Here is a 26,797-nt window from a genome sequence, read left to right on the forward strand (position 1 = left end):
CTCCCTGTCTTCCTTGAAAACCATTATCGTAGCCCATCACTCAGCAAGTGCTGTATAAATGTAGGTTGTTAACCAGTGGAATCGCTGCCAGTTTTATACATCAGCCCCTCACTGTGAAAAAGAGGTTTTTCAAAAGATATTTGAAGGTCATAATTGATCAGTTTTGCTGGACTTAATGCATAACGATTAACCAAATTGTTTTCTTCTCGTGCTGCTGTTTATTTTTACAACAGCAAAGCAATGGGTAAAACAATTGTGTGACCGTTCTACTCACCTAAGGCAGTAACACACAATGCAGGACTTATTTCAGTACACAAGCTAAAACATGAATTTTGCACTTCCAGTGTATTTGCAAGCAAGCAGCACTTCCAAACCTGTATTTTTCCAGTACTTTACAGCAGCACTTACAAATGGTTTCAGTGCAGCGAGAGAGAGAGGCTGAGCCTAATGAAAGAGAGTTGGGCCAGGAGCCAAAGGTGATCCATTCTGGTGGTTGTGTTCTGTTTTTAGCTCGCTCGGCGTTCTCTGGGTGGAGAGGTCAGACAGGTGACCTGCCTCTTGGTCTTTCTGTAGTCAGCCAGCTGGAGACCAATGAGGGTCTTTTCATTCTCCGCTTCCCTCGCCACCCCCACCCCCCCTCAATACGCCATGACTGAGATTGGAACTCACTGTGCAGAAACTGTAAACCTGCGCTCCCTCCACCCTGGGCCGCACCGACCCTGTATCAGTCCTAAAATGCGTCCTCTGGTGGACCATTGACCCCCTCGTTGCCATGGTTACTCATGTTGTCGTCAGCAAAGCGTAATGGTGGGCATGTGACATGTTTTGTACCGTGTCAGCTCGAACTACGAGAAACACCCAGCTGTAGATCCTGGCCATCCAAACATGGGGAGTATGCGGAGAGCGCTCGAGCTGGTGCTGCCCCTTGTGGTGGGAGTAATTTGAGGTGATGAATTCAGCATATCGGCTCCTGTGGGTTTTTTTTCCCCAAGTACAAACACCGACACCCCCCACTTCCCCCCCCACCCCACCACCTTTACCTAAATGCGCCTGTGGTGCTAACATCTCACCCACCTACCTGAACAGCACCGCTTGTTGGAGTAACATCGACAGTTGTAACGGGTGAGGGAGGATGGTGTAAACTGTAAATCCTTCACGGGAGAGTGACGGGGGCCCTGTGTCACCAGAATAGGTTTGTGTCGTACAGCTGATAATTGCAAACGGTTAACAAAATGCGCAAATGTTTTGCCACGAGGAGGGTGTGTGTTGGGATAGGGCAAGAATGTTGAGATGACTTCCGTGTTCTTTCAGTGAAACGGTTGAGCCTGGGGCAGGCTTAGCACTTCACTTTGATCTCAAAAATGATAACTTGCATTTATGTAGCTCGAGGAGCTGAATGGCCTCCCGTTCCTCGTTGTTCAAAGGGGTGACATGTTCGCAGTGAAGCTGCTTGTGTGAGCAGGTCATACTGTGGGGGGAAATACAGAGTCTCTCGAGATTCAGTGAGGATGTTTCTGGTGAACGTTTATTGATGAAGCAAATTGAAGTACACGTGATGTTTTTAATGTGAGGGCACGGATTGTTGCACCCACAGTCACCTTGAGACAGTGACCCCACTATACCTGGTCAACGAGTGGTTTGTCATGTCATGCAGTTTCCTTCCAGTAGAAGTTATTCAGAGGTCACATTTCCAAATTCCTTTCATCGACCAAACTTGTTCTTAGTCATCAAAAGAGCCCCTTTGAAAAATCGATTTGTTACAAGGAAAAAATGTTCAGCTTTTGCACTGGTTTGTGTTGTATACGTTTGCATAAGTAGTGAGTGCCGACGCTAATTGGAGGGCATCGCCATGACAATGAGGTGGATTAACGCATACAGTTGAATAGAGCCCCCCCCCCCCCCAAATCATTAATCCTCTGGGTTTTGATAGTGTAGTGGCTTGGTACTTGGGTCCTGTAGCATAGTGGTTGATGTCTGGGACATGATAGTGTAGTGATTTGGTACGTAAGTACTGTAGTGTAATGGTAAAGTAATCGACAGGCTGGCTCCAGAAAAAAATGACCATGAAAGTTGCCTTATTATAAAATCCAAACCTGCCACCCCACCCAATCTGGCCTACACATTCCATTGCACACTATGTTTTTGCCTCTTAACTGCCTTCTGAAGTGCCTTAGCGAGTTAGGCTGCTGGGGTTGAGCAGTAAATGAGGCTTTGCCAGCGTCACCCACGTCCCAAAAAAAAACACATATCCAGCTCCCTCTCGGCTGCTGATTTCGGTAACTCCTCCCAGCTATTGTCCTGTGTTACTTTATCTCCTCGGGTTCAGTAATTTCTCCCTAGCAGAACCCTGTTTTAGTGGCTGTTGATGTTCATCTTGCTCACTCACACCAGCGATTCCTCGGCTAGATTTCGGGAGAAACCTGCGCTCCCGGTGGCCATTTGAAATTCCCATGTGTCAGGTGGTCCGTTGGTCCCACCAACCGACAGGGCCCCAGGTTTGCAAGTTGCTGCCAGTGCGGTTATATCTCTGCGTAGGGAATTCAGGAAAATCTTCTTTGCCCAGAGAGTGGTAAGAATGTGGAACACACTACTACATGCAGTGGTTGAGGCGAATAGCAGAGATGCGTTTAAGGGGAAGCTAGATAAACACATGGGTGAGAAAGGTATGCTAGTAGAGTGGCTTGTGTGGAGCATAAACACCAGCGTGGAGCAGTTGGGCTGAATGGCCTGTTTCTGTGCTGTACATTCTATGTAATCATGCCTCCTTCCTGTACCCAGCATTCTACACCTGTGAAATTGCAGGAACTGCTTGGAAACCAACCTGAATTCTAGCAAAGTAACTGCTCATTTTACATAGCTGCGGGCATTTGATGTTCCCTTCAGTGTGGTGATCATGTAGCCAGTGTTCCTAATCTGGTGTTGTCACTAGGATTTCAGTGTAATGGTGCGTGTGATGACATTTTCGCACTTGTCCTCTTCAATTGAAAACACCCAGCAATACCGTTTTGTCCTTCCATGCTTGGTTTGTGTTTGGAGAAAGCATTTTGAGCTGTATAGCACTAGGCTAGAAGATCATTGGCTGCACATTGTCACTGGTGATGGAAGCAATTTGAGATGAAGTAACATAATATTGGCTTTAAGTGTATTGAAAGAAAGGAAGGCTTGCATTTCTATACAGCCTTTCGCGACCTCAGGACGTCCCAGAGCGCTTTAGAGCCAATTAAGTACTTTTTTTTTTGAAGTGTAGTCACTGTTGTAATGTAGGAAACGTGGCAGCCAGTTTGTGTACAGCAAGATCCCACAAACAGCAAGGTGATAATGACCAGATCATTTGTTTCAGTGATGTTGGTTGAGGGATAAATATTGGCCATGACACCGGGGAGAACTTCCGTGCTCGTCTTTGAAATAGTGCCGTGGGATCTTTTATGTCCACCTGAGAGGGCAGACGGGGCCTCAGTTTAACGCCTCATCTGAAAGACGGCACCTCCGACAGTGCAGCACTCCCTCAGTACTGACTTAAATGCAGCTCTTTGTCTATTGTGTATTGGTACCAATGCTAAACCTTATAGAGCACTTGATTTTGGTCATGATTGGCCTGTATAAACTTCAGAAAGTTCATAACATGCAGAATTGTAACTGCGTTCAACTTCCTGGTTAAACCCACTTCGTTAAAACAAACGGATGTCCGTTCGGCTGATATGAAACCACCGTGCCTGATGTTGTAACGGATTAGCGGTGATTCATTCTCGCTGTTTTAAGTTCAGGCTGTAGCAGACAGAGCGTCCCGCAAGCAGAGGGATAGGTAGCTCCAATCAGATCTCTTCTTGCCGAGTGTAATAAGTGAAATCTCACTGGGAAGCGTGATGTTTTTTTCAACAACAGCAACTTGTGTTTATATAAGCGTCTTTAACGTAGACAAAATTTGACACCAGGCCACATAAGGAGATAACCGAAACTTTTACAGATAACATAGGATCCATGTGATCTCCTGGACTGGTTTCCAGAGTATGTTTTGCGTTATTGGCTGGAGCGTCGTGGTTAGACACCTTCTTCCCCACGCCCACCCCCAATCCCCGCACCCCAGCTGCCATGTAATCTCCTGGAAGAGCCATCATGGTGTCTGGGGCAGGCTTGATGGACAAGCTGGTCTGTTGCTGCCCATCAATTTTGTATCTCCGTATGCAAAGTCCTGGTGCTGTACCAGGCCAAGGTACTGAGGGATTTGGGGGTGGCCCCAAAGGACTTTTAAAAATGTTTTTAAACTTGAACAATGAGCGTGAATCGAATAATCTGCACCCGTGTATAAAATAAATTTACGTCTCTTCCTCCTCCCTCCCCGAGGATGAGCATAATTCACTTGGGAGGCCGACATCATGGAATTCTCATTATTGTGTTCAAATCCCTCCATGGCTTCGCCCCTCCCTATCTCTCTAACCTACAACCCATCAAGATTTCTGCAATCCTCCAATTCTGGCCTCTTGTGCATCCCCAATTTTCATTGCTCCACCATTGGCGGCCGTGCCTCCAGCTGCCTGGGTCCTAAGCTCTGGAATTCCTTCCCTAGACCCCTCTGTCTCTCCACCTCTCTCTCTCTCCTCCTTTAAGATGCTCAAAACTTAAAAATCAGTCAGAGGTCCAGCTCTTGATTGTTATCCACCAACTCCCGCTGGAAAGGCCTGTACGTGGACATCGGACACAGGAAGCATTGGACTAGCCTTTGTTGCTCCCCGTAATTAGGAACAGGCCATTCATCCCCAAAGACCTGCTCCGCCGTTCAATTAGATCACGGCTGATCTGCACTTCAACTCCATTTATCCACCTTAGCTCCATATCGCTTGATAACCTGATAGATTTTCGTTAAGCAAGGGTATTAAGAATTATGGAACCAAGGCGGATAAATGGAGTTGATACAAATCAGCCATGATCTAATTGAATGGCTGAACAAGCCCGAGGAGCTAAATGGCCTCCACCTGTTCCTATGTTCCATAACTAACAAAAATAGAGTCATAGAGTCAGAGTTATACAGCACGGATAGAGGCCCTTCGGCCCATCGTGTCCGCGCCGGCCATCAGCCCTGTCTACTCTAATCCCATATTCCAGCATTTGGTCCGTAGCCTTGTATGCTATGGCATTTCAGGTGCTCATCCAAATGCTTCTTGAATGTTGTGAGGGTTCCTGCCTCCACAACCCTTTCAGACAGTGAGTTCCAGACTCCAACCACCCTCTGGGTGAAAAAGTTCTTTCTCAAATCCCCTCTAAACCTCCCGCCTTTTACCTTGAATCTATGTCCCCTTGTTATAGAACCCTCAACGAAGGGAAAAAGCTCCTTAGTATCCATCCTATCTGTGCCCCTCATAATTTTGTACACCTCAATCATGTCCCCCCTCAGCCTCCTCTGCTCCAAGGAAAACAAACCCAATCTTCCCAGTCTCTCTTCATAGCTGAAGCTTGAAAATGTCAATTGACCCAGCAGAGGATGAGGGGTAGAAAAAAAGTGTCATCCAGGCTTTAAGAAGCTTTGTATGAGGTCACATGATGGTCAAGCGGTTTCTTTTTCCTCGGGCAGTTTTCTCATTCCACTTTTGCATTTGCAGAAATGTTTCTGAGGTGATTGAGTTTGTTTGTTCTCGGTTGGCTAATGCACATTTCTGAGATTTTTTTTCCCCCCGAATATTCGATTTTGAATACCTGTTTGCACAAATCTCTTTAAAGTGGGGCCTGGGTAGGCCTTGTGCCCTGTTCTGAAGGACATTGACTGTTGCTGACTATCACAACCTGTGCCTCCGCTGTCTTAAAACAAAACATGACACTACAGAATGTCAAATTTGCTTGGGTCGGTCTTCTTACACCGTTGAGATCACCGCCAACAGCAGCAGGAGATAAATACATGAACCAAGGTGGTTCCACACCTTCCAACTCCTCACCATTCCATGCCCCTTGAATCAACCATCAAAGTCTCTTCGGCATTCACGGTTGTGTTGGAAGCTCTGCACTGCCCATTGTTTCCAAGTGTACGGCGACACCGAGTTCCTTCCAGTCTATTCAGAGCGACTCGGGTACTGAAGTGCTCATCCACTTCTGGCAGCCATGACACGCCTGTCAAGTACATTCGAGATTAGCGATGCCTCGCTCAGGACCTGGTGCTGATTTTGCCCAGTGCCAGCTGGAAGGCCTCCTTGGTACCACCCGGTAATTAATTGCAGCAAGCAGCGTGAAGAGACTTTCGCCCTATTAGACTGGGCTGAAATCTACACTGTGTGCCAGAGATAAAAGGGGAATGTAAATAGGGTCACTCTGCATTCTGTTTTTTTCTTTCGATTAAATGCACTGTAACAGCGTCTGAGTGTGGGCTAAGTGGAGGGATTGTGGTGGTCCTGCTACATTGCTTTTTGGTGCATGTAAATTTTATGACCAAGAAACCCTGCTGGCAGAAAAACGGCAGCAAAATCCCTTCTAGACTCATTCAGGCAAGTTGCGTAAAGATTTGTAGATCTGATGTAAGCAAGTTTTTGTCCTTGCCTGCTTCTGACTTTGCAGTAAACACCTGTTTGCTTATCAACAACTTGACCTTTTGGTGTACTCTGTACATCAGGACTCTTGTTCAATAATATTGCAAAAGAAGTTGACAAGTCTAAGTTCAGTCAGTTTTGTTTTTTGTATCTTTCCCCATAGAAAAAGAAATCCGGTAGCCTACAAATTTTCCAAAATACTTACCGGCCTGTCACAACTGAGGGTTTTCCCAGTTCCGTCTGGTGCTGGGTCCCAGTATAAATAGTTCTGGTCGATTGCTTTGTGAAAGATTAACTTGACTGCTCAGAAATAACTGGAATTGGAGAGGGAGGGAGGGAGGCCACAGACTTTGCAAATGCATTCTTTCACTTCTTGTGCATAGTTCCTCATCTCATGCACAAAAACTTTTCCAGGAACTACATGGGAGGCAGTTTGCATGGCTTAATACTAGGCACAGGATCCAAGAAGGAGTCAAGGCTTCTGGGACGTTCCCTGCACTCCGGAATCCTTTGTTTCCTACAGCGAGACAAATCAGTTTTTTGTTTCAGTTGACATTGGAATGCTTTTCGGAGTGTAGCCTGTGCCTCGTATGATGTACCTCTCAGACAGCACTCCCAACAGCTGGCTGCTAACTTGAAGACCCTGTTGCCAATTTTTTTTAAACTACAGTCTCTTGCTGCCAGGAGCCCCTTGACATGCACCTATCCCTGTAACCAGGGTTGAAACGCTGGGCTGTGCCGACAGCGTTTTGCGAACTTGACGGCTTCGGTACGTAATACCTCCAAACCCTTTGTTTCTGAACATTTGTTGACGTGTTACATTTGCCAATGGATGCCTCCTTGTTTCCCACAATAACAACAGTTCGAAAGTACTTCCTTGGCTGTAAAACACTTTGGGACGTCCTGAGGTCGTGAAAGGCGCTATATAAATGCAAGTTGTTGTTGCCATCATCCTGCCATTTCACATCCACTCCACGGTGAACTGCTTTTTGTAATCTAATGCACTCCCCACCATGCTACTTACAATGTGGACCAACAATAGTTCCTTTGAATCATTTTTCAGTTATAATCCTAAATGCAATCCATTAACTGTTTGAATGTGGCCCTAGAAATGTGCATGTTCATCTTTATTTTATTTTACCTGCAGTGTGTAAATTTATTGCTGCAGTTATTACTTCACTTTCTTCTCTTTGTCACAACTTTCTAGTCTCTCCGTTTTACCAATACCACTATGGTCATTCCTCCTCTGAACTTTCATCTCATAATCCAGGCTGACACTCCCAGTGCCAGTACTGAGGGAGTGCTGCACTGTCGGAGATGCCGTCTTTCAGATGAGATGTTAAACTGAGGCCCTGTCTGCCCCCTCAGGTGGACATAAAAGATCCCACGGCCACTATTCGAAGAAGAGATGGGGAGTTCTCCTCAGTGTCCTGGCTGATATTTATCCTTCAACCACTAAAACAGATTATCTGGTCATTATCTCATTGCTGTTTGTGGGATCTTGCTGTGCGCAAATTGGAGGCGCATTTCCTACATTACAACAGTGACTACACTTCAAAAACACTTATTTCTTTCTTTCATCTCTTGTTTTTCCCAACCTCCGAACATGTCACACACTCCTCCTAATGTCAACTTGGCTCGGTGATAACTCTCGCCCCTAGGTCAGAAAGACATGGATTCAAGCCCCACTGTCCATTTGAGCACATAACATAGACTGACACTTCAGTGAGGGAGTGCTGCACTGTCAGAGGTGCCATCTTTCGGTTGAGATGTTAAACTGAGGTCCCCCTCTGCCTGTTCTGATGGGCGCCAATAGGTTCTGTAGCACTATTCAAAGAAGAGCATGGCCAATATTTATCCCAGCCAATAGCACCAGACTAACTGGTTATTGATGTCCTTTGCTGTTCATGGGATCTTGCTGTGCGCAAATTGATTGTTGCATTTAGCTACAAAACAACATTGACTACAATTGAAAAGTATTTAGTGTGAAGTGCTTTGGAATGTCCTGAGGATGTCAAAGGCATGGTAGGAACATAGGAACAGGAGTAGGCCATTCAGCCCCCTCGTGCCTGCTCCGCCATTTGATAAGATCATGGCTGATCTGTGATCTAACTCCATATACCCGCCTTTGGCCCTTAAATGCAAGTCAATCTTTTGTCCCTGCTTCCTCACCACACTGATATCTGCAGTCTTCAATTCTGATTCATTCTTTACTTGGAGCTCAATCACTCCGGAACTCCTTGCCTCTGTCTTTTTATTACAATCTACAGGCTTTTAGAACCCAAGCTAGGCATCCCTACCTCTTGATGTACCTTACCATCTTTCCTCTATTTACACTTCATAGTATTGTGTACTACAGGCCTTAGTCTCTCACCTAGGTTTCTCAATTAACATTAAGAAAAACTTGCATTTCTATAGCACCTTTCATCAACCTCAGGGTGTCCCAAAGCGCTTTACAGCCAATTAAGTATTTTTTGAAGTGTAGTCATTGTTGTAATATAGAAAACACAGCAGCCGATTTACACACAGCAAGCTCCCACAAACAGCAATGAAATAATGACCAGAGAATCTCTTTTTTAGTGATGTTGATTGAGGGATAAATAATGGCCAAGTCACTTGGGAGAACTCCCCTGCTCTTTGACTTAGTGCCACGGGATCTTTTACATCCACCAGAGAGGGCAGAAAGGGCCTCTGTTTAATGCCTCATTCGAAAGACAGCACCTCCGATAGTGCAACACTCCCTCAGTACTGCACTGGGGTGTCGCCCTAGATTACGTGCTCAAGTCTCTAGAGCGGGGCTTGAACCCGCAACCTTCTAACTCAGAAGCGACAGTACTACCCACTTGAGCCATGGCTGACATTAGCTAAAGTTTTAGCAGCACGGACAGTCACGTGTGACTTGATCACAAAGTTTGAGGCTAATTTCCCAAAGGATAGACAATAGTGCCATAGTTAAAAACCCAAAACTGCAGACTTGTTCAAAAGGTATGTAAACAAAGTAAAAAAAAATTAACTTGGCCTTGAACAGGGAGAGAATGCAAATACTACTCTTTTTTTTCAAAATTAAATACCTTTATAAAAAAAAAGTTAGGGATATAATTTTGTCACTAGGGAAGTAATTTATTTCCCCCAATTTTAATTATTCACATCATTAGCAACATGACTGAAGTAAAGAGGAATAGTCCAATTCATTACTGTCCTGGTTATGAAGTAGCCTTAGGCTCCTTCCTTTTTGCAATGCGGAGAGTCTACCAGTTAAAATATTCAGGAGCTGAAATTCTCTGAGACTTTACAGTGCCTACATTAATCACTAGTCCCATCTAAACAATGATCTGTAATGAAACCGGACCGGCAGTTAAAACATTGTAGGGTATAACATATTTAGAAAGGATAGGGAAGGAAGTGGGGGGGGTGGGGTAGCTGTATTAATTAGAGATAATATAATGGCAGTAGAAAAAGGGATATAACTAATATTAGGATGGAAACAGATTCCATATAGAATCAGATAAAGGATAAGAAGTGATCGATCACGCTAATTGATAAACTAGTTAAACTTAGGATAAAACCCGATTACATCCACACATACTAAAAGAAGCTAGGGAAGGGATAGCACGGTGCTATTATATTTATAAATATTCATTAGAAAACGGTATAGTGCCAGAGGACTGGAGGACAGCTAATGTTAATCCTATATTTTAGAAGGGAGATATAACAAGTCCAGGGAACTATAGACCAATTAGCTTAACATCGGTGGTAGGAAAGATAACGGAATCTTTACTCAAAGATGTAATAGAAACCGAAAATATAAAACAGAGAATAGTCAATATGGATTTCAGAAGGGGAGGTCATGCTTGACCAACCTTATTGAATTCTTTGAAGAAGTAACAGGAAGAGTAGATAAGGGTAATGCAGTAGATGTAATATACCTGGATTTTCAAAAGGACTTTGATAAGGTACCGCGTAGTAGACTCATGACTGAGGTCAGAACATGTGGAGTCAGGGGACAGGTAGCAGAATGGATAGCAAGTTGCCTACAAAACAGAGAGTAGGGGTTAAAGGTATTTGCTTAGACTGGCGGACGGTGGGAAGTGGTGTTCCACAGGGATTGGTGCTGGAGCCCTTGTTGTTCACTATTTACATAAACTATTTGGACTTGGGAATTGGAAGTACAATTTCAAAATTTGCGGATGACACCAAATTGGGGGATGTAGTTAATGCTGAGGAAGGCTGCGACAAAGTACAAGAAAATATTAATAAACTTGCAGAATGGGCGTGTAATTGGCAAATTAATTTCAGTGTAGATAAGTGTGAGGTGGTGCATTTTGGTAAGAGGAATAAGGAGGTCACATACTGCTTGGAAAATAAGAATCTAAGTGGGGTAGAGGAGCAAAGGGATCTAGGGGTACAGATACACAAATTAAAAGTAGCAACGCAAGTTATCAAGGTCATAAAAAATGCTAACGAAGCATTGGAGTTTATTTCTAGAGGAATAGAATTGAAAAGCAGGGATGTTAAACTTGTATAGAACCTAGGTTAGACCACACTTAGTACACACTGTGTACAATTCTGGTCTCCATATTATAAAAAGGATATGAAGGTGCAAAAAAGATTTTTTTTTTATATTCGTTCACGGGATGTGGGCATCGCTGGTGAGGCCAGCATTTATTGCCCATCCCTAATTGCCCTTGAGAAAGTGGTGGTGAGCCGCCTTCTTGAACCGCTGCAGTCCGTGTGGTGACGGTTCTCCCACAGTGCTGTTAGGAAGGGAGTTCCAGGATTTTGACCCAGCGACGATGAAGGAACGGCGATATATTTCCAAGTCGAGATGGTGAGTGACTTGGAGGGGAACGTGCAGGTGTTGTTCCCATGTGCCTGCTGTTCTTGTCCTTCTAGGTGGTAGAGGTCGCGGGTTTGGGAGGTGCTGTCGAAGAAGCCTTGGCGAGTTGCTGCAGTGCATCCTGTGGATGGTACACACTGCAGCCACAGTGCGCCGGTGGTGAAGGGAGTGAATGTTTAGGGTGGTGGATGGGGTGCCAATCAAGCGGGCTGCTTTATCCTGGATGGTGTCGAGCTTCTTGAGTGTTGTTGGAGCTGCACTCATCCAGGCAAGTGGAGAGTATTCCATCTCACTCTTGACTTTACAAGGATTATACCAGAACTGAGAGGTTATACTGATCAGGAAAGCCTGAATATGCTTGAGGTTCTTTTCTCTAGCAAAGTGAAGAATGAGGGGTGACCTAATGGAGGCCTTTAAAATTATGAAGGGGTTTGATAGGGTAGACTTAGAGAATATGTTTCCACTCGTGAGGGAGTCCAAAACTAGAGGTCGTAAATATAAGATGGTCGTTAATAAATCCAATAAAGAATTCAGCAGGAACTTCTTTACCCAGAGAGTGGCTAGAATGTGGAACTCGCTACCACATGGAGTGGTTGAGGCAGATAGCATAGATGACTTTAAGGGGAAACTAGATAAATTAATAAAGGGGAGAGGAATAGATGGGTATGCTGATATGGTTAGATGAAGTAGGAAGGGAGGAGGCTCGTGTGGAGCATAAACACAGGCACTGACCAGTTGGTCTGAATGGCCTGTTTCTGTGCTGGAAATTCTATGAATGCCAATTCCATAATGTATTAACGATAAGGGTTATCAGTTGGTGACAGTTTTTTAAAAATGTTCATTTGTTGGAACCTGATGTCATTGTGTTCAAACTGCAGTGAACTCCGGAAAATCTCAACACTCGATGAGAATCTCATTCTTTAGCAGTTTCCCCCACGGTGCTGCTCACAGCAAGTCAAATGATCAGCTGTTTTATAAAGACAGGAGCATTATACCAAGTAGAACACCCATATATTCTGTTGCTCAAGTGTAAACGGTGTCCTTTTACAAAGTCTAATTGATTAAACACTGAGCCCCTACACAGGTCAGTTAAGAGGTTTCAGACATTGTGGTTGCAGTATTTTCTGAAGCTGGAGATTTTGTACATTCCAAATTCCTACCTTTATTCCTGTATATACTTTCGGAGTGAATACTGACCACTGTGTCAGCTAATGAGTTGGGGGCGGGACTTGAGAGTGTCCGAACTCGTGACCGAAACTACAGCAGAGTCTCCCGAGTGTAGCAGGATTATTTCGCCAGCAAAATGCAGTGAGCAGAGAATAGTTACATAATACAAATTATGTGCGTAAAATCAATCCCAATTACTTACAGCAGTGCAGTCTCCAGGCATACTGACGGGTCAATTACCAGTCACCTCCATTCTGGCTGGGACTTGTGGTGTCACTGTATGCAGCCGTATACTTTTTTCTCAAGTGTGTTGCAAAAATTTGCATTAGACTGTGACAGACGTTTGTAGTGCGTGCATATGTACATCTTTTACAATAGAGATACACTAGCAAATCTACCCATTGCCGGTAGTAAGTCATGCTGTTTTATAAGGATTAGGACTGTTGTACCATATAATACGCAATGTCTTATTCTGTCGGTAAACTGCAGTTGTTTATTTTTACGGTCACAATTGTATATGTTAACTAAACGGAGTTTATTTGTTGTTTGGTCAGAGAGCTGACCAAACCACAGTTTGTAACCTCCTCCAGCCCTACAACCGTCCAAGATCTCTGCACTTTCTTGCCTATTGCACGTCCCCGATTTTAATCGCTCCACCATTGGCAGCCGTGCCTTCAGCTGCCTAGGCTTTAAGCTCTGGAATTCCTTCCCTGAACCACTCTGCTGCCCCACCTTTCTCTCCTCCTTTAAGGCGCTCCTTAAAATCTGCCACTTTGACCAAGCTTTTAATCACCTGTCCTAATGTCCCCTTATGTGGCTCGGTTTCAAATTCTGTTTGATAACGCTCCTGTGAAGCGCCTTGGGACGTTTTACTACATAAAAGGCGCGATATAAATGCAAGTTGTTTGCAAATTGGAAGGTACATGTGAATTTTGGGCTCCAGCTGAAAAGCATAAACATTTTCTTCATCCTTTCATACACTAGGCCATTAAATAAAAATTAAGTGTTGCTCGGGATCAACTTTATTTTTTCCGTAAACTACTGTTGTTTGGGATAGGTTGTTGGTTTATGCAACTGGTTGGTTAAGTAAACCAACTCTGTCTTCATTTATGATCCAAGGGTGGGAGACAATACAAATAGATTTGTTCACACAGCTAGCTGCAGTGTACAAAGAAAACACTTGCACTCCAAAATGCCTGGGGCCGGGTACGGGCTCTCTAGCAGCGACCTGGCAGTGGGAGGACAAATATTTGCGGCAGAGCCCTGATCCATGAATGTTTCACCCCTTTCTGAGCTTGTCCGAAACCCCAGCACGATTGCTATGAACTGCAAAGCAACCAGTTTCAACATGAACTTTTGGTGATCTTCGGCAAGTTGAACTGAACCAGATCTTATCCGTAAATCTTTTCGAAGAAGCTAGGTGTGTTGGAGATAATTTTTTGGAGTAGGGTGGCAGTCAAATTGTCGAATTTAATTATTAAAAAATACAAAGTTAAACCACAAGCCAACACATAACATTTATGTGTTTTAAAAAAATGAAATGAAAGATTTTGGGTATTTTAAGTGTGATTCTCAGAATAGCCTTTGAATGAGGAAGTGTTGGCTAAAATCGATAAGACATGGCTTCACAAAGCCTGATCTGATGATTGCCTTAAATGCAGAGAGATATGGCTTTGAAGCAGTTTCGTGGTGAGGGCGTGACCCGTCTGAGCTCACCAGTGTGTGTTGGAACTATTGAGAGCTTGTAGGAAAAAAAGTCATGATTTGTTCTGGAGCTCCATCAGCTGTCTCATTAACGGGTAACACGTGAAGCATAGGTGAGCTCTAATTAAAGGAATACTGGAGGGCAGAGCCTCAATTTTAACTGAGCAGGACTTGCCATTAATGCTGGAGTCTGGCAGTGCCTTCGTAGGTCTGGGTTATTCTTGCAGCTGAAGAAAGTTGCTTTCAAAGTAGATCATGTGCATTGCAGGCCTGAAGTCCCTGCTTTAATGGGAAAGAATAGAACGCCTGCAGTTCAGCTGCTAAACGATTTTGGAATGTGCGATTTCTGGGAATACAATTTTGTTCATGGGTCGTTAATTATGTTGGGGGGGGTGGGGGAATGTTTTTCATTGAGGGGTACTTCTCCCACATGTGCAGTGTACTTGTTCAAAGTCATATGTTGCAATAAAAAAAATGGAATTGTCCAGTAATTTGAATTATGTGATATAAAAATAGGAATTCAATGCTTAAAAAAAATTGAACTATCAGATCATTTGAATGAAGTGATTTTGAGTGAAGTGGAGTTAGAGCTTACTGGCTACCAGTGCTTTGCCTGCATTATCGCTCTCAAGGTATCTGGTGATCTGCCAGAACCATGCAGAAACTTCCTGTGCCTATAAATGGCACGTTAGCTGGCAGTCATTTTGAGCCTGATATTAATGGTGATGCGTTGTAGAGGTTAGTGTACGTGGAGATCAGTTTTTAGCAGCCTACAGGGATCTCATTAGACATGTCAGCCAGCAACCCCAGCCTATCTACACGAATTAAGGGTATTACTGCCACTCAGTTAGATACAGATTTGATGAGGAGACATGGCTCCTTAAACCGGTATCATATCAGAACAACTGAAGGAATGACCAGCTTCAGATACACATTTTTGTATCTGCAACCTAATAATTTTTACCTCTGGGATTTTCATGAAAAGGTGGGCTTTTGGGTACTGTACTCAGTGTTTTAAAAAAATTAATTGAAAAATAATTTTTTTCCCATGAAGAAGTTGGGAAATTTCTAAGATTTGGAAAAAAAAGCCATTTCAGAGAGTAACAGAAATAGTATGCTTTTATAGAATTATGAGCACAATATATAATCTGTTTGCAAACTTAATTTGTCTTTAAAATTACAAAGGGATTTAATGGTACTATTTTGGATGGGGTGCAAGAGCAGGGGGACCTGCGGGTGCATATTCACAAATCTTTGAAGGTGGCAGGGCAAGTTTATAAGACAGTTAAGAAATGGGATACTTGGCTTTATAAATTGGGGCATTGAATACAAAAACAAGGACGTCATGCTAAATCTTTACAAATCACTGGTTAGGTCTCAGCTGGAGTATTGTGTACAATTCTGGGCATCACACTTTAGGAAACATGCCAAGGCCTTGGAGAGGGTACAGAGGACGTTTACCTGGATGATACCAGGGATGTGGAACTTCAGTTACGTGGAGAGATTGGAGAAGCTGGGATTGTTCTCGGAGCAGAAAAGGTTAAGGGGAGACCTGATAGAGGTATTCAAAATTATGAGGGCTTTTGATGTAGCAAGTAGAGAGAAACTGTTTCCTCTGGCAAGTGGGTCAGTAACCAGAGATCATAGATTTAAAATAATTGAGAAAAGAACTAGAGGGGAAATAAGGAGAATTTTTTTCACTGAGGGTTGTTAACGATCTGGAACGCACTACCTGAAAGGGTGTTGGAAGCAGATTCCATAGGAACTTTCAAAAGGCAATTGGACATGTACTTGAGGCCTAATTTGCAGGGTTATAGAGGAAAAAGCTGGGGTGTGGGACTAAATTGGACAGCTCGTTCAAAGAGCCGACACAGGCACGATGGGCCGAATGGCTTCCTTCTGTGCTGTAAGAATCTAGAATTCTATGGTAGGGTAGACATAGAGAAGATGTTTCCACTTATAGGTGAGTCCAAAACTAAGATCCATAAATATAAGATAGTCACTAAGGAATCCATTGAGACTTTCAGGAGAAACTTCTTTACCCAGAGAGTGGTTGGAATGTGGAACTCGCTACCATGGAAACTTACCATTCGGCCCAATTGGTCTATGCCGGCGATTATGCTCCACGCGAGCCTCCTCCCTCTCTACTTCACCTAACTCTATCAGGATACCTTTCTATTCCTTTCTCCCTCGTGCTTATCTAACTTCCCCTTAAATGCAACTATGCTATTTGCCTCAACTATTTCTTGTGGTAACGCGTTCCACATTCTTACCACTCTCTGGGTAAAGAAGTTTCTCCTGAATTCCCTAATGGATTTATTAGTGACTATTTTATATTTGTGACCTCTAGTTTTGGACTCCCCCACAAGTGGAAATATTTTCTTTACGTCTACCCTATCAAACCCTTTCATTATCTTAAAGACCTCTATCAGGTAACCCCTCAGCCTTCTCTTTTCTACCGAAACGAGCCCCAGCCTATTCAGCCTTTCCTGATCAGGATATCCTCTCAGTTCTGGTATAATCCTTGTGAATCTTATTTGCACCTTCGACAGTGCCTCCACATCCTTTCTATAATATGGAGTCCAGAACTGTGCACAATACTCCAAGTGTGGTCTAACCAAGGTTCTGTACAAGTTGAACATAACTTCTTTGCTTTTCAATTCTGTCCCTCAAGAAATGAACCCTAGTGCTTGATTTGCCTTTTTATGGCCTTATTAACCTCTGTCGCTACTTTTGGTGACTTGTGTATCTGTACCCCTAGATCCCTTTGCTCCTCTAAGCCGTTTAGACTCTTATTATTCAGGAGTCTGTGGCCTCCTTATTCTTCATATCAAAATGCACCACCTCACACTTATCCATATTGAAATTAAATTGCCAATTACTCACCCATTCTGCAAGTTTATTAATGTCCTCTTGCATTTTGACGCATTCTTCTTTGGTGTCGTCCGCACATTTTGAAATTGTACTTCTGTTTCCCAAATCCAAATCGTTAATGTAAATTGGGAACAACAATGGTCCCAGCACCGATCCCTGGGGTACACCACTTCCCACCTTTTGCCAGCCTAAGTAGCTACCCTTAACTCCTGCTCTCTTTTGTTTTGTCGCTAACTTGCTATCCATTCTGCTATCTGTCCCCTTACTCCACATGCTCGTACCTTAGCTATGAGTCTACAATGCGGTACCTTATCGAAGGCTTTTTGAAAATCCAAATATATTACATCTACTGCATTACCCTTGTCTACTCTTTCTGTTACTTCTTCAAAGAATTCAGTAAGGTTGGTCAAGCATGACTTTCCCATCTGAAATGCGTGCTGACTTCTTTATTATATTTTCGTTCTCTAGATGACTTTCTATTACACCTTTGAGTAAAGATTCTATTATCTTTCCTACCATCGACAATAAGCTAACTGGTCTACAGTTCCCTGGACTTGTTCTATTTCCTTTTTAAAATATAGGAATAACATTAGCTGTCCATCAGTCCTCTATTCCCTTTTCTAGTGAATTATTATATATGTGTAATAGTGCCTCTGCTATCTCTTCCCAAACTTTTAATATTTGTGGATGCAATCCATCCGGACCAGAGGTCTCATCCTCCCTTAGTTTGATTAGTTTATCAATTATCTCCCCCCTTTCTATTTTAAACGTTTTAATACCTTTTTCGACCTCCTCTTCTAATGTCCTGCCCACCTTGTTAGTCTCCCTGGTAAATAAACCGTGAACTCTTTGTCCCGTTTCCATTGTGACTTTTTTGGTCTCTTTGACCATTCATTAGCTGACTAAACACTGAAAGGCTTTCTTTAGGGTGGGGGTGCACCAAGGAGGTGGAAGAGGAGGAGAATGAGCACATTTGAATGTTGTTACTTTAGGGTGGTTTTATATTACAGTGGTGTCGTCGATTGCTGATGCCTGGGTCTCCACATTTGATGTTACTACTTGGTGCTAAATTGCCCAGTTTGCCTTATTTGGCCAGCAGTGGAGACATAATTTTTTTTTATTCGTTCATGGGATGTGGGCGTCGCTGGCGAGGCCAGCATTTATTGCCCCATCTCTAATGCTTTCATGGATCTCTGAACCTGCCATCAGAATTGCTTTCTCCATGGCTTTCTAGAGATCGGCAGCAGAATTCAAATGTAAAAATAGGTGGCAAGAAAGAAGAAACAATTTGCATATATATAGCTCCTTTCACTTCCTCACAGGACATCCCAAAGCACTTCACAGCCAGTGAAGTACTTTTGAAATGGAGTCGCAGTTGTTTTGGAGGCAAACACGACAGTCAATTTTCTCACAGCAAAGTCCCACAAACAGCAATGAGACAGTTTCCAGTTGATCTGTTTTTGATGGTGTTGGTTGAGGAATAAATGTCGGCCAGGACACTGGGAGAACTCCCCTGCTCTTCTTCGAAATCGTGCCATGGGATCTTTTACGTCCATCTGAGAGGACAGACAGGGCCCCAATTTAACGTCTTATCCGAAAGGCGACACCTCCGACAGTGCAGCATTCCCTCGGTACTGCACTAGGAGTGTCAGCCTAGGTTGTGTGCTGAAGTCCTGATGTGGCGATTGAACCCACAGCCTTCAAACTCAAGGGCACAGCTGCCACCAGCGAACTAAGGCTTGTCGCCTACCATAAAAAGAGCTGATCACTGACTAAATATATTAGCTTGGTGCTGCATTGTTCAATTTATAATAAAATCAATGGTCATTTATTTTCGGGGAATATTTGTAGTTTTACATGATTGACACGATGAGAAGCAATGTTAAAGTGTAAATTCTTGAAATGCTAAGTACCTATTTCATGTGTGCCCATAACTTCAGTTAAAGGACTCCTCTGTAGAGCCAAGCAGGACTGTCCATTTCAGCAAAGGTGCAAACTGAGCATGCTGCACTGACCTTGGGCCACTCAGGTCCTCCATTGAGTTCCATATTGTTATTCAGTGTGCATGTTGATTAAGATCCATTTTAATTTTAAATCTGTCCCTGCTAACGAGCAGTGCTTGGCAGGGGCAGTCCCAAGTCAAAAGCCTCATTGATAAGTACATGAGGGAGAAAGGAATAGAAGGATATGTTGATGGGTTAGATGAAGTAGGGTGGGAGGAGGCTCGTGTGAAGCATAAACACTGGCATAGACAGAGTTGAACCGAATGGCCCGTTTCTGTGCTGTAAATACTATGTAATACTTGAATTTGCTCATTGCATGCAATTGTCTTTTTTTCAAGGAGGTTGGAGAACCAACCAAAGAGGAAAAAGCGGTGGCCAAGTATTTGCGCTTCAATTGCCCAACCAAGTCCACCACCATGATGGGCCACAGAGTTGATTATTTCATTGGTAAGATCAGAGTGCAAGAAATAAGAACAGTTTGTGTAGCTGCAAAATGAATGCTCATGTGTGTGTGTATATAAAAGCATGTACATGTGCATGTGTGTATATATAAAAGCGTGTGCATGCGTGTATGTATACATCATCCAGAATCTCTTGGCGAAGTTACTTAATTGGGGCCCATTAAATGCAGAACAGATTCTGATGTTGAGGATAACTCCTGAAGTAATTGAATCATGGGCGTGGACATAGGAATAGGAGTAGGCCATTCAGGCCCTCGGCCTGCTCTGCCATTCAGTTAGATCATGGCTGATCTGTGCCTCAACTCCATTTACCTGCTTTAGCTCCATACTCTTGATGCCCATACCCAACAAAATCTATCGATCTTGGTCTTGAAAGCTAGGACAATTGTATGTCGAGGTATTCTGGCACATGGAATAAATACTATACAGCCATTCGATCTGACAAGTCTGTACATTCTGATTAATGTGAACTCTACCTTTCTGCATTTTCACCATATCCCTCAATTTCCACCCCCCCCACCCTGTCTCTGCAAACATATCCATTTGTCTCTTGAACCCATTACTTCACATGACTTATTCCACAAGATTGCTACCCTTTGCATAAAATAGAACTATTTGAAGAACTTTCTTGCTCCTGACTTCCTAATTTTCAATTTGTGCCCCTTGGAATTTGAACCTGTTGCCATGGTGAGCATTTGGCCTGAACCAACTTTGTTAGGTTCCTCATAAAAGTTATTACAATGTGCATAATCCATCATTCCTGCATTTTTAAAAAAAGTATCTCCCTGTGTAGTAATGGCATCCTACCTGAGCATAATATGTCAGAGTGAAGAATTCCCCAACAAGAGCTGCCTAAAATAAATCCACCTAGACTTGTTACACGTTAGATTGTAGTGTTCCTCTTGAGTGAGCACCTTTAATGCTTTTATCTTTCAGCTTCCAAAGCAGTGGACTGCTTGCTGGATTCAAAATGGGCCAAAGCAAAGAAAGGAGAGGAGGCAGTGTTTACAACCAGGGAATCGGTAGTCGAATACTGCAACAGGTGTGTGGAATTTTCTTATTGCTGCATTTGCAAACTCTGCTGTTTGCCTCTGGCTTCCTGGACTCGGGAGATAAGTAGTGTCTCATTGGGGTCATGGTAGCTCCTTGATGTCGTGCCTGGTGATTGAAGATTGGAACCAAATCAACTCAGTGGCAGTAGCCTGATACCTAAACCAGTCAGGTTCACACTTCTCTAGCGAGTTTGGCTTATTACTAGAATCTGGAGGGTTTCCACCTGAGAGGGTGAGATAGGAATCTTCCCCCTCAGCTCCAGATAACTCTGCAAGTCAGTGCCCTAATGGGTAGGATGATCCTGGCTGCACATGTAGCAGGAAGCTTTCCAGTGCGCTGCTGGTAAGTTTTATGGGTTTAACTAATTAAACTGCAGCAATACCTCTGTGCACACTTGGACAGGCCTAAACACACGCTTAATCTCTCTGACTTGAGTCACTAGGGAGAGAGTAAACATATCTTATGATCAAACCGGAGATCTACCTCAGTAGTTTGAATACTCTTAAGCACGGAGTCAGATGTTCACCTGACCGATTGGCATCATTCCAATCAATGCTACAATTGAGATGAGTCTGCAGCCTGGAAACATTTGATTGTTAGCATTTTAACTTTCCCATGTTTGGTTGGAAATTTAAGAAAATCAGTTTAGCGTCTCATCCAATAGATGGATAGAACTCTTGTGCATTAAATACAGATATATAAACCGATCTGTAACAGTGGGTGACAAAACTACAGGATTTTTAAGTTCGAAAGAAGTAGCCACAGAAGCAGAAACAGGATTTCTCCTGAAAGGATTTTCTGATGGAGATTTAGTAAAGAAAGAAAGGACTTGCATTTATATTGCACTTTTCACGACCTCAGGATGTCCCAAAGGGCTTTACAGCCAAAGAAGTACTTTTCAAGTCTGCTCATTGTCAGTCTGGAAACAGGGCAACCGATTTGCACACAGCAAGGTCCCACAAACAGCAATGAGATAAATGCCCAGATAATATATTTTAGTGATGTTGGTTGAGGGATAAATATTGGCCAGGACACCGGGAAGAACTCCCCAGTTCTCCTTTGAATAGCACCATGGAATCTTTTACGTCCAAACAAACAGGGTAGACAGGGCCACCTGACAGGGTAGATGGGGCCTTGGATTGTCGGTACCTCTGACAGTGCAGCACTCTCTCAGTACTGCACTGGGAGTGTCAGCCTGGATATGTGCTCAAATCCCTGGAGTGGGACTTGAACCCTCAACCTCTGACTTGGAGCCGAGAGTGCTCTGGCCTCTTAGGTGGACGTAAAAGATCCCACGGCACTATTTTGAAGAAGAGCAGGGGAGTTCTTCCCAGTGGCCTGGCCAATATTTATCCCTCAACCAACATCACTAAAACAGATTATCTGGTTGTTATCTCATTGCTGTTTATGGGACCTTTGTGCCGTGTTTCCTACATTACAACAGTGACTATACTTCAAAAGTACTACTTTGGCTTTAAAGCGCTTTGGGACGTCCTGAGGTCATGAAAGGCGCTATATAAGTGCAAGTCTTTCCTTCATTCTTTGTGAGCCAGTTAAGAACAGAATGGTGATCAGCTGTACTGCCTGTCCATAATTGAGTAGCACTGCCTAGGCCCACACATCAATATTGGCCACTAAGTTGACATACCATGGGGTAGCTGACACCTCTGCAAGCTTCCCCCGAACAAGAATCAGCAGCAGGGAAAAGGGGAATAAAAGGAGAGAACGTTAAAAAAAAAAATGACGTTTATGCATTGAACAAAAATAGATCTTTTTCTCCTGTAATGTCGACAGGCTCCTTAAAAAGCAGTTCTTTCACCGAGCATTGAAAGTAATGAAAAAGAAGCCTGAAAAGGAAATCAAAAAGGAGAAAGAAAAAGGGAAAAGTGACAGCAGCAAAGAAGAGGAAAAGAAGAGCAAGAAGGAAATCACGAAGGACGAAAAGAGTAAGAAGGAGAAGAAAAAAGACAGTGAAAAAGAAGAAAGCAAGAAAGAGAAAAAGGTAAGAGGCCTTTTTCCCGAGTGAAATAAGCCATGTGTTTGACAGTGACCACACAAAAGACCATTAGATAGAATTTACAGCACAGAAACAGGCCATTTGGCCCAACTGGTCTGTGCTGGTGATTATGCTCCACACGAGTCTCCTCCCACCCTATTTCACCTAACCCTATTAGTTAAGGTCAAAGCCGTGAGGATTCGGGGTAAATCTTGGGAATGGATAAGAAATTGGCTGAAGGATAGAAAACAACAGGTGCTTGTTAGAGGAGCTATGTTGGGATTGGGGGGGGGGGAAAGTACTGAATGAGGTGCTCCAGGGACCACGACTTTTTAATTCACATCAATGGCGTGGATTCAGAAACTCAAATTTGCAGATGCTAAACTAGGAAGAGCAGTGGAAGCTAACTCCGAAATTACAAAATGAGCTGGGCAAAATACATATGTGTGGGCTAAGCAATAGCAAATGAAATTTAATGCAAACAAATGTAAAGTAATGTACGTAGAAATTAATGGGCAGCATATATTGTGGAAATAGCTAAGAAAAGAAAGGCTTGCATTTATATAGCGCCTTTTCACGACCTCAGGACATCCCAAAGCGCTTTACAGCCAATGCAATCTCCGTTGTAATGTAGGAAACACAGCAACCAATTTGCGCACAGCAAGCTCCCACAAACAGCAATGTGATAATGACCAGATAATCTGTTTTATATCTTGGTTGAGGGGTAAATGTTGGCCATGACACCAGGGAGAGCTCCTCTGCTCTTCTTCGAATAGTGCTGTGGGTTCTTTATCGTCCGCCTGAGAGGGCAGATGAGGCCTCGGTTTGACGTCTCGTCCAAAAGACGGCACCTCTGACAGTGCAGCACTCCCTCAGTTCTGCACTGAAGTGTCAGCCTAGCAAGTTGAGACACCTAGGAGTCTTAGTAGACTTGATGCTTAAATGTCCAACCAATGCAAAGCAGCAATCAACAAACGTTGAACTAGCCAAATGTGTCAGAGGAAGTTGTGATCAACCTGTACGGAGCTCTCGTCACCAATACACGAGAGAAACATTCAAACACTGGATGCAACACAGAAAAGAGCCACAAGACTGATCCCTAATGTCAAAGGAAAGACAACAACAACTTGTATTTATATAGCGCATTTAACGTAGTAAAGCTTCACAGCAGATTTATCAAACAAAATTTGGCACCGAACCGCATCAGAAGATATTAATACAGGTGGCCGAAGGTCACAGAGGTAGATTTTAAGGAGCGTTTCAAAGGAGAGAGGCGGAGAGGTTTAAGGTGGGAATTCCAGAGCTTGGCCTAGACAGCTGAAGGCGGAGCGAAGGAAATTGGGGATGCGTAAGAGGCCATAATTGGCAGGAAATTTTCTTCGCATTAAGAGTGATCAACACATGGAAAGACTTCCAGATAGAGTAGTGGAGGCCAAAATCCTGGAATCATTTGGGAAACAGTTTAAGTTCAGCAGGCTTTAAGATCATTCCGGATGGATGAAATAAAATGGGCCTAATGGCTCATCTGAAGTTAACCTGTGACGTTGTTACGCTGTAATCTGTTCTTTTCATGTCCTGCATGAGTTTTAAATGCCTTTCATTTAGCTGATGGCACTGGAATTTAGCGAATGCTTGAGCATTTCACTCGATGTTTCACACCAATAAATTAACTCATTTTAATTTTCGTAGAATCATAGAACTTTCAGCAAAGAGAGAGGCTGTTCGGCCCATCGTGTCTGTGCTGGTGCTAGCTCCGCATCAGAGCTGCCTACTCTAATCCCATTTCCCTGCTGCTTGTTTTCCTTCAGATGTTTACCTAACTCCCACTAAAATGTCACAATTGACTCCACCTCAGTACCACCATGTGGTGATATACTCCGTATCCTAATAGCACTCTGCGTGAAAACGTTTCTTCGAACTGCCTGCTTTTAAGTGCGGAATATATGCCTTTTCAGTCATCAGCTTGTTGAAGTAATCTTTTGCTTTTTAAGCCTTTCATGATTTTGAACACTTAGAGTACATACCCCCCACCCTTAACCTTTCACAAACCCTTAGGTAACAAGTTTCCTCTCGAGCTTTGAGATTGTTTTGCAAATGGCCACAGTCTGAACCATTATCTCGTGTATGCTTCATGATCTTGAGCGCTAATTTGCCACCTCGGTAACTTAAATTGGATTTTCAACAATGTTGATAATTGGTTTTCCTTCATCGGGTTCTTATTCCTTTTTGATGAGACAAGAGCTGCAAACTTTGTTTATCCACTTGCAATTAGAAAAAATTGAATCAATTTTAACTAAGTAGGTAAATTGTCTCCCATCAAGTATTGATTTTTTTTTTGGTTTGCGCTCGATTTCTAACTCGAAAGGGGGGTAGCGCCTGAGGGAGAATATGTCAACACCTCCCAGATTCTGAGTCCTCCCTATCCCTGTGTTTCCTGCCTTCAAGCTGCTAATCAGCCTGGCAACAGACATGTTATCTGATGTACCCTTTTCAGTGATAATCAGGGGGAACTGCTGCCCACCGCCTGATGTGGGGGGAGGGGATTCTACACAAAATGGCTGTCTCTGGCCAGCATCTTGAAAGCATAAAACAAGATAATGAGGGATTGGTAGCCACCAGTAAACTTGCAGCTGTGTCTCCCTTTATAACTTTTAGGTCGCGCCTCAGCCTTCTCTTTTCTAGATAGGGTAGGCGTAGAGAGGATGTTTCCATTTGTGTCCAAAACTAGGGGCCATAAATATAAGATAGTCACTAATAGAATCATAGAATGGTTACAGCATGGAAGGAGGCCAGTCGGCCATTCAGCGAATGGTGAGACTGTGGAATTTGCTGCCACATGGAGTGGTTGAGGCATTTAGCATGGATGCATTTTAAGGGGAAGTTAGATAAGTACATGAGGGAGAATGGAATAGAAGGTTAGATAAATAGAGTGGGGGGAGGCTCATGTGGAGCATTAACACCGGCATAGAGCAGTTGGGCTGAATGGCCTGTTTCTGTGCTGTAAATCCTATGGAAGTGCAAACTGCGTACTTATGTAGGCCTCTGAATACCAAAGCAGCAGGATGCCCTCAGTCAACACCTTCTCCGTCGTTAACTTATTATTTGATTGTTTTGTTAGGATGAAACTCCAGGAACACCAAAGAAAAAGAAAGAGACGAAAAGAAAATTTAAATTGGAACCACACAACGACCAGCTTTTCCTTGACGGGAATGAGGTAAAGATCATCCATCGAACCACAGAGGCATGGAAGGCGGCCATTCGGCCCATCCCATCTGTGTCAGCTTTTTGCTACTGCAATCTAAAACTAACTGCACTGCCCTGCGCTCTCCCCATAGCTGTATCTGCTTTTTCAAATGTTTACCCACCTCTCCCTTAAAAGATGCAGTGATCTCTGCCTCAACCAGTCCCTGTGGTAAATCATTCCACGCTCCAACAACACCACCTAAAGACCTTTCTCCGAAACACTCCCCTCCCCCTCTTTCTACCTTGCAATTTAAGAAAATGTGTGCTATTTAGCCTGCCACCTTTTCTGGTCTGGAAATGTGACCTGTACTAGAGAACCACAGACGCCAGCAATCCTCCAGTATCTCGCCCACAGCAATCGTGAGCCTGTCCACGTCTCCGCTCTTTCTAGCAGGGGTCAAGGGATACTGGTCAGGAACGGAGTATGGTACAGTAAAAGAAGAAAACGACTTGCATTTATACAGCGGCTTTCACAACCTCAGGACGTCCCAAAGCGCTTTACAGCCGATGAAGTACTTTTGAAGTGCAGTCACTGTTGTAATGTAGGAAACGCTGCAGCCACTTTGAGCACAGCAAGGTCCCACAAATGAAATAATGACCAGCATAATCTGTTTTCAATGATGTTGGTTGAGGGATAAATATTTACCAGGACACCTGGGAGAACTCCCCTGCTCCTCTTCGAAGTATTGCAATGGGAGCTTTTACGTCTCATCCTAAAGACGGCACCTCTGATACTGCAGCACTCTCTCGGTGGTGCACTGAGTGTGTCAGCCTGGATTATATGCTCAAATGGAGTGGGACTTGAATCCACAAGCTTCTGACTCAGAGGCGAGAGTGCTACCAACTAAGCCACAGCTGACACCCAGTGTAGTGATTATGGTACTGGATTAGAACCCCAGAGGCGGTAGATTCAAATTCAACTGTGAAATTGAGCTCAATCAATCTAGCCA

The 26,797-nt window shown here is 43.6% G+C and overlaps 1 protein-coding gene across 1 annotated transcript in view; it reads left to right on the forward strand.

Moving 5' to 3' along the window:
* Positions 1-26,797, forward strand: part of sec62 (SEC62 homolog, preprotein translocation factor) — a 39,259-nt gene that overhangs the window by 3,506 nt on the left and 8,956 nt on the right. The window contains exons 2-5 of the mRNA XM_067994898.1: positions 19,433-19,541; positions 20,492-20,597; positions 22,403-22,610; positions 25,723-25,818. Coding sequence (XP_067850999.1) covers positions 19,433-19,541; positions 20,492-20,597; positions 22,403-22,610; positions 25,723-25,818 — 519 coding nt within the window. The remainder of the gene's footprint in view (positions 1-19,432; positions 19,542-20,491; positions 20,598-22,402; positions 22,611-25,722; positions 25,819-26,797) is intronic.

This window comes from Heptranchias perlo, chromosome 13 (assembly GCF_035084215.1).
Source record: "Heptranchias perlo isolate sHepPer1 chromosome 13, sHepPer1.hap1, whole genome shotgun sequence".
Classification (NCBI taxonomy): domain Eukaryota; kingdom Metazoa; phylum Chordata; class Chondrichthyes; order Hexanchiformes; family Hexanchidae; genus Heptranchias; species Heptranchias perlo.